The sequence below is a fragment of the Apaloderma vittatum genome, unplaced genomic scaffold (genome assembly GCF_000703405.1).
Source record: "Apaloderma vittatum isolate BGI_N311 unplaced genomic scaffold, ASM70340v1 scaffold20344, whole genome shotgun sequence".
Lineage (NCBI taxonomy): Eukaryota > Metazoa > Chordata > Aves > Trogoniformes > Trogonidae > Apaloderma > Apaloderma vittatum.
The window spans coordinates 31,635-40,586 of NW_009713466.1; the positions used below are offsets into that span (position 1 = coordinate 31,635).

Genomic DNA, 8,952 nt, shown 5'->3' on the forward strand with positions numbered 1-8,952 from the left:
ATGCTGTCCCTACAAATGAACATATACTTACTTTCAGTTCATTTGTAAGCTGCTGTATTTTTCGCTTCATTTCATCATATTCACCATACATTTTCTTTCTTACTTTTTCCAGGGTTGCTCTCACCTGGTGTAAAAAAAACCCAAACCATTATCAAAATTATTGATGATACTGTTTGTACCAGGATACAATTTTTCTTCTACATCCTTCATTGTTACTTTCAGTAATTTCCATTATTAATCTACCTTATCATCAACAGCAATTTACTCTTAAGAACTAGACAAAAACTTAAGTCTCAGATTTAATACACCTCCATACCTTCTAAAGTTGTTAATTAATTTTCCCTGACTATCTTTTGAAAATAAGCCCTTTAATTTCAGACTTCTAGGCTCATATTTAGCTATACAAAATCTTAGTACAAGTTTACCAATATAGTTTCAAGTCTGAAGAACAGATTACTTGATTTAAGAGCTATAGATCTAAATTATACTTTGCCTTTCTAAATTGGCAACTAAAAAAAAGTATTTTAAAAAGCATGTTGGAAGCCAGCTTGGGTTTACATCCTATTGCAACCATGCACAGAACCGATCTTCTCAAGAGAACATGTGGTAAAGAACAGCTAAATGGTTACCTACAGCCTACCTTTCAGCTACATAATTAAACTCTTTCCCCCCCTCAAACACAGACTGATTGCAGATAATGTAGGGCAGCGAGTTCACCTCATCTCTGCAAAGGCTTGGGGAGCAGGGGAAAACATCAGTAGGGCCTTGTACAAGAGGGGATGTTTCTAGCAGCTCTACAGCATTCTCACTCTCTCCCCCAAAAGAGGAGCACTGGCCAGCAAATCTATGCAAGAAGTAAGCACAAGCTTACCCTAAACTTCATGCTCCCTTTAGGATGAGAAACATGGAAAGAAGCTGACTCCTGTGCTTCGCCTCAGGAAAGAGCCCCTCCCCCCATCCCTACTCACACATATGCACATGCACACACACCCTCACTTGCAAGGCACAAATTTGACTCAGATACCGAGAAAACTGTCAGCAGTTCTGATGTGGCACAGAAGTTTTGGTCTATTTAAGTCAGTACATACGCAGCACAAGCTGAGGCCTCTTGTTTAAGACTCTACTTTCAAAGACAAAATTCCTACAGCAGACTAAAGTCCACAAATTTAAAATTCGAAAAGCCAAACACAGCTTCTAGAAGACAGGAGAACAAGGGCCGGTACTTCTCTTCCACTTTTTCCTAGAAGGATCAATACCCTGAACACACAGGCAAGCATGCTCTCCACCTGGTCTGACCTGTCCCTCCATGCCACAGGTCAGCTGCCAACACAGGAGGGCACAGACATGGTTCTGGTCCAAGCACTCTGCCCCAGGTACCAGGAGCAGTGCAGCCCAGGGAGCAGGACCTCCAGTGTGCCAGTTCACCCAGCCCCTGACCCGAGGCCAGAAAGGCAGAGAAGCTCCCCAGGCAGGAAAGCAGCAGCTGAGGCAGCTCACCTGCCTCACCCACACAGTGCTAGTAACCGACCCTAACTGTGAGCGCAGGAACTTGAGAGTGGTGACTGCTGAGAGCTAACAAACCGTGAGCAATAAAGGAAAGGAGCAAGTGCTAATAGCAATAATAGAGACCAGGCATACAGTAAAAGCCCACATAACCAGTCTCTTACACTGCTGGCATTCCTCCCTGTTGTATCAACTCAGTTTGCACTTGAATCAGTGTAACACAATAACCATTGACCAATAGCTTCCTGGGCGGTGAAGGTGGATGCAAACAGAAGGTCAAATTATTTGGCCTGGGCTAATTAAAGGGTTATTGCCAAAGCCTGAGAGCCAGGGACTCACAGGCAAAGAGATGCTGATTTTCAAGCACAGAAAGCAGCAGAATCAGAAATGCTTTTTTTTTTTTAGGAGAGCTTCTGCCAATTATGATAAATGAGCATGCACAGAGAAAGTAGTACAAAGTCATCCTTATTAGGCTGACTATTTTAAGACTGCCCCAAAATATACCCGAGAGATTTTACTATGTCACCTAATTTAGGAGCCTTTTCAAAACAGGGAGGCTGGGAAACAGGGGATGCAGAGGAAAAGAGAGAGTTTATCCGTTCAGGTGTCTGCATATATAGTTTATTCTGTATCAAGTTTGAAATTATGTAGACTTCAGGACAGGAGCCCCGAGATCCGTTTGAAAGTTTGCTTGCCCAGCCCCAGCAGCTCAGCAAGCATTAACAAGTATCGCTTGGTGCAAAGGCCTTGAGTCTGGATCACACAGTTCCCAGGTATACAGCATGTTTTTTCCAGCTTGAATAGTAAAAAGGCAAGCCTTTAGCTTCAGAGTAGGTTCCCAATTCAGATTCAGGTGTTGGGCTAGAAATCAGTCATCTCACACACACTCACAGCTCTTCATGAAAAGATTTTTGAGAAATTTTGAAGCCGAAAGCATAACTCACTTCTTTAATGTAATTCATCTCCTCTTTCAGCTGATCAGCTGACCAGCCATAAACCACCATTTCTCTCTTATGGTTGTTGTCAGTTCGGTGCACAACACCATAGACCATCCCATGAGACAGCTTCCCTGGCGACATGCCATTTGGTACATGGTAGAGCTCCTTAAAAGTGGAGGAAAAAAAAAAAGTTATTTTCAAGTTAATACTAGAATACAAAAATAAACAAAAATACAGCAACACAGAGCCAGAAGAGACAGCCAACTATAATGGAAGCTCAACAGTACCTAAGAACATTTTTGGGCTGAACTGTTAACCTTCATGTTTTTAGGAAGATCAACGACCAGTTTATAATTGATAGAGATTATAGAGGTGTTTAATTTCCATTGGCATTAATAGAAGTGATATAGGTACCGGTAGAGACAACAGACTGGATTTGAGCTGGGAGAGGTAGAGGCATGTAAGAGAAAAAGTTATCCTGGTTTATATTCATTCACCAACATGTGCTACTTTTCTACATTCTTCCAGAGCACTGTCAGCTCTCCTTTTAAACTCTTGCAATCACAGAATTGTTCCCCACTTCCCAAACTCTCTGTTGTGGAAAATACAAAAATTCACAAGTTTAATCAAAATTTGAGAAAGTTCTCAAAAGAAACTGAAATTAACATATTCTAGGCAAGGTTCCTTAAACAGAACTTAGAAAATATGTGTTTACCTTGAAGATAAACAAAGCAGAATTTCAGTTTGCATTTAAAAATAAGGACCTCCAAAGCAAACAAACATTCATTTCACAGCTGTATTTCTCTTACAGCAGTTGTAGAACTGACATTAGAAGAGCCAAAGCAAAGCTGTGAAACTGCATTCACGTAGGTGTTCCAGTGTTACAGGTCTTGATAGGTAAATAGCAAGGCTGCTTTGAAGCATCTACATTCATTATTTTATCTATCTGCAGAAATTTGTAAAACATATTTGTAATAATTGTATGTCTCACTTTAAGGCACTCTTTGCAACAGATGCCTCTTACTCATCTCATCAATACACTTAGTAAGGAAAATAGTCAGGCAAACAGTAGGAATCACTTCCCTCAGCATGTAAATAAGTATCTGCAAGGTCAGCTGTAACTACCTGACCTGACTGCTCACCCAGCCTCTCTTCTGATCAACCCTGAGAAACATCCTTCTGTAGCAATCATCTGAAATGAGTCAGTCTGGAGAAGTACTAATTTCTCTTCCTGATTACAAAGAATTTAAACAAGTTCTTAGAAGAAGACATCCACATTATGATTTTTTTTTCTTACCTAACTTCTTAATATCTGCAAACTAGGAACCTAAAATGAGTGATTAATTCTGAACAGAAAGATAGAATGACACAATCTTGGAAACACAGCTGTTACTGCTTAGCTTTACACATTGTTTTGTGCTGGGGACAAATCAATCATAGCTAATTTTACTGAACTTCCATTCTCATGCTAGATATACCAGGATATGGGTAAATTTGAGAATATTTATTACATTGACCTTAGAACACATTTGGGTTTGTTTTGTTATTCAGTAACAAATGAAGCTGTATGAAAACTGACAGATTTTGAGATTCTTTACTAAATTAAGAGTCTTAAGCAGCATCTAAAAACTCTCTTTGACACCAAACAGAGGCTGGAAGAGATGAAGCTCAGCATCTTATATCCATCTGTGGCTGCATCCTAGAGTCTCCAGTCCTCACCATGACAGACAATGTCAATAGCCTCTGCAGCCTAAAGCAGTAGCACTTTCAGGTTTTAGCAGCCAAACTAACACAACTATGGTGGCAATGTAAGAATATATACTTCTTTGGGTAAGAGAAAAATGAACAGGAAAACTACTTGTATTGAGAAGAATGAGTAAAGATAGATATTTTATATTGTGTAGCCTTTGCATAGTACTGACAGATTTTCTCAACATTGTAAAACCTGTCACAGAGCAGACATCTGATAAAGAACCTTTCAGGCAAAGAACAACAAAGCCCTGAGCAATCATTTAAAAGGAAAGCCCTAAAACCGCTTAATGGAAAACCACTGGGCAACCAGCCCTACCTACACATAGTATCATTTTACACTTTGAAAACATTATACAGAAAGCTTCATATTCTGATAATCTGAAGTTTCATAATTATGTATTACTGGTTTTTTGTTTCGCTATCTGGGTACAAACAAAAACCTCCCACTCAATTTTTTGAGAATAGAGAAAATACAGAAACTAGATGGGGAAATGACTCAAATTTGCTTGTGTGTGTTTGTTTCCAGGGTTGAACAGTTTCTTTGATAGTTTCATTGCAGCTCCTCCCCTGCATCTGGATAAAGAGATTACATACAAGCTTCCATCTTCCTGATAACGAAATGAATAATCACTCTGATTGTTTAGAGGTTACTAAGGCACCAGACAGTGAATTCATAAATCCATACCCTTTACCCACAATCATTCATTTTTAATGAGGTGAACAGCTGAATACCAGCAACTACCAAGACCCTTTATGCCTCCAAAACATTAGCAGTATTGTTTAAAGTGCTGTTTGTGGAGGTCTGTATGGAAGTTATGACCAAGTTCCTTATTTTTAGAATATTATAAACACATTCTTAAGCAATGCTTTGAAGTGAGGAATTTTTTTCCCCTCCAAGAAAGACCTACAAATTCAGACCAATGGGTTGCAGCTGGAGAATCACGCATGGCACTTACATATTTCACAGACAAACAAACATAAGTTTACATCATAATGGGACGTACATGCAGGATTAAGTATGCACAAAGCCAGACTGGTACTTGTCTCTTGCAACAGTGCTAAACTTGCCTGTTGTCTACATTTACGCAAGCCGCCCAAGATGCCTTTGTCACTTCTCTTTCAGAAGAATGAAAGAATCTGTTGAGTGTTCCAGTTCTACTATGCGATACTTAAAACATAGGATAATGCTTCTACCCCCTCCTTATTCCTTCTTCATATCACAATCCCTGGGCAAGTACCTGTCAAAATTTCAGTACTTGCTTAATTTAAACCTCTGTGAACCAACAGCTATACAAATAATTGCTCTCATATTTCTTTAGTCTTTTTCCTTGCTGTTCTATTCCAGCTATGCTTGCCTTCTGCTCTCCGTTTTCTCTGGTCAGTAACTCTTCATTTCCACTCAGCGACCACTTCTTTCAGGGTTCAGCATACACTCTGACAAAAAAAGGGCTAACCTGATGCAGTGACCTCTTGGAGGAAGGGTTACAATCAAAAAACTTTGCTCAAAGCAGGGTGGAGGGGTAGATGGCTTGCTTGGCTTGTCAACTATTTCTTAAAAACATCTTTGCCTCTAAACAAGGCCTTGCTGAACAGCTCAGTCTGCAAACTGCTCCACAGAACTGCATCACTAAGCACATACCAAATGTACTTTCTCCTAGTTTGTCTCCTCTCCTAAGGTACATCCACCCACTTTTGTTTATTTTTCTCCCTTCAGTGTTTTTTTTGTTTTCTGCTTTGTCCTCTGTTCTTCCTTTGTCATGTCCTCTCTCTCCCGTGTTTCCTCTTCCACAAATCCTGGATCTTCCATATCCCCAAGGACTAAAGAATGCTTTTAAAGTCAAATACTTTGCATTGCTTTCCTCCATGTCCCACTGTCAGAATTCAGATATTTTTCTGAGAAAGTCCTCGCCTGTCTGCAAGGAGGCATCTCCGTGATGATAACAGAGTAAGTAAATACACACAAGAATCTAGAGGCAAGTAAATACTGTAAAGTTATTCAAGCACAGAAAAGTGCTTGAAGATAGAAAGTTTTGTTAGATTAGTTAACCATTGCTGTGTACGGTCAAAATACCAGCCAGCTCCAGAGGACAGGGAAGTTCTCACTCCTCACCTGCCTATGCACTTAGTGCCCCAAAACAAGTGCAGTTGTTGCCCAAATTGGGCTCAAAATCCCTTCAAATGTGAGCTGCTGAACTGAAAAGGCAGACTTAGCTTAAGCAATATGTGACTATTTCTTTGTACCTATAGTCAGTTCGTGACAGTGCAAGGTAATAGCAAGAACATAACATGTTGATGCACATAAATGCTACAGCAGCTTCCAGGAACATGCACTGTCTATGTTGCAGTGACATTCGTGTTGCACTTGGTGTGATCACACAGCATGTACTAAAAAAACACGGACTGTGTTTACTTAATTAGTATTTAAAACAGAAGCCGACACCCCAAGGTTGCAAAAGCCTTGATAACTGCCATGCATCCTGTTTACGTCTCTGTCCAAGGAAGTAGCACAAGTAGCATGAAACAGGTGAAGCAAAGACACTAAAAACAAACCCTAAATATGAGTTATTAGCTGCTTTTAGTATCACCCATGGTTTTACTGGCATTATGTAAATACCACCGAGGGATGACTTGCTTCCTAATCTATCTCCATCAGATTTTGAAATGAAAGTCCAATACCCCCAAAATTGTAAGCAGAAGTACAGAAATGGTATCTTACTTTGAGGAAAAAGGACATCTAATGTAATAATTAGCACAAATCTGGGTTTGGTACTCATCTGACCTTAAAATTTTGCTACATCATGATCTTTTGTTTACCTACACCATCTAAAAAGTCTTCCTTTAACTGGAACAGTATCAGTTAAGCAAGGCTTTATCTTTTCCCCAACTGCCACATTCCAGAACTTTCTGAAACATCCAGTTGTCTTTTGCTTGTTCACTAGTATACAAGGAACAAGAATATCACATCATTACTTAGGGTATGTATTTTCTATTCAGTAAAACAACAAATTTATAATATTGAGCTCACTAAGGAAAGTTACTTTTCTCTGACAAAAGATATTTATGTTTTTCTTTTTTTTATATTCTTCTACAGCCCAAGAAACTCTTGTTACATTGAGGGATGTTTTATATATAAATACTATTAAAATAGGGACAACATGCCAAGACATAGACATGAGCGCTCTTAAATTCATGACACTAAATAAGAAGTATCCTTTAATACATTCAAATTTTTGAGCTCCTTGAACTGTACAATTTAGGTGCCTATTTCAAAAAACAGAAATGAGAGGTATTATACAAGGTCATATCTAATCAATGAAATGCATACACAGCACGCCGATGTTTATACACTAAGAAAATAAGATACAATAAATACAGCAGTAACCACAGAAATCATGTCATATCATGGAATCATATCACTGAATGGCCTAGGCTGGAAGGGGCCTTAGAGATCATTTAATCCAACCTCCCTGTCATGGGCAGAGACACCTCCCAACTAGCTCAGGCAACACATGGGAACCGATCAGGGATCGAAGTCAGTGAAATTCTTTCTGTGGTTTTCATGTAGTGTTGTTTTTAATGGTGGTGTCACTTAATTAGCACACATCAAAAACCAAACAATCAGTGCTGGAGAGGCTGAGAAAAAGTAACATCAGCTACCTGTAGCAGGTGAACCACACTTGATATGACACAACATCTGCTGTGTTGATGAGAGTGGGCTGGCAGCAGCAGATCAGCAGAGAAAATACGCACTGTCCTAGATTCAGTGTGCACAACAGCCCCATGCTCAGTGCACTCGTATTCTTTGATCCAGGCCTGATGCAAGTTTATGCTTGATTCTGCCCATCACATATGGGAGCAAGTTCCCCTTCTGGCTTCTTTACAGCTTACTTTTTTGCTGGGGAAAATGTTTGCTATGCTTCTGTATTCCTGCTTAGGAAGCAAAAAGAGTTTTACCTCTTTTTTGCGATGCTTTAAAAACACCTTTTTGTTTGTGATGCTTTAAAACCAAGAAAATTAAAGAGTCTGAGGATCTACACAGTCAAAGTACCAATCAGAGTTTAAGACTAAACACTGCTCAAACTGTTGAAAACCACAAAGACAGGAAAGTGACACAAATTCATAGTGTTACCTCATTTTCATTCTCTTGTCCATGTGTCCAAATGAAAAAGAAGAAGCGATCTATACATATCTCCATATTCTGCCCTCAAATGCCTAGTTGCACCTTCCAGTGACACTTCCAAATTTGGCCATGACAGTGAAGAAAGGGCCTGATGGATAAAAATAAGACCAATCCCAAAGAGGGACGATACAATTGTCTGGAAGCCCTTTATTATGCAAGACAAGGCAGGCTTCAGGACATGCAGATTTTGCATTCAATCTGATGAGCACAATATTCCTTTGTACTTCGTGGTGAAGTAAACAGCCCCACACTACTGTCATCCATTGTCTGTCATTTACAGAAGGAATGGAACAAAATCAGGATAATCTCTACCTAAAGTTCTAACAATCAAGAGATACTTAGGAAAAGGCTTTTAGCCTATCAAAAAGCAAACAAACCAACCAACCAGCCTCTACTTGTGACTTCAGTTCTCATATGCTTCTTTTTCCAATGTATCAGCCTAAATATGAATATAAAAATTCAGCCTGACACCCTGACACAACCTCACTCCCCTTTCAGTTTTTGAGATCAGTTTCTAACCGTGTACCATCTGCCAGCCTTTCACAAAAGATGGGGAGATGCCATCCTAGTACAGGAATG

The 8,952-nt window shown here is 39.5% G+C and overlaps 1 protein-coding gene across 1 annotated transcript in view; it reads right to left on the reverse strand.

Moving 5' to 3' along the window:
• The window catches only part of LOC104273169 (myocardial zonula adherens protein-like), a gene marked incomplete at both ends in the record, with an annotated part of 35,880 nt that overhangs the window by 23,782 nt on the left and 3,146 nt on the right, over positions 1-8,952 (reverse strand). The window contains 2 exons of the mRNA XM_009868403.1: positions 32-124; positions 2,448-2,606. Of these exons, the coding sequence (XP_009866705.1) occupies positions 32-124; positions 2,448-2,606 (252 nt within the window). The remainder of the gene's footprint in view (positions 1-31; positions 125-2,447; positions 2,607-8,952) is intronic.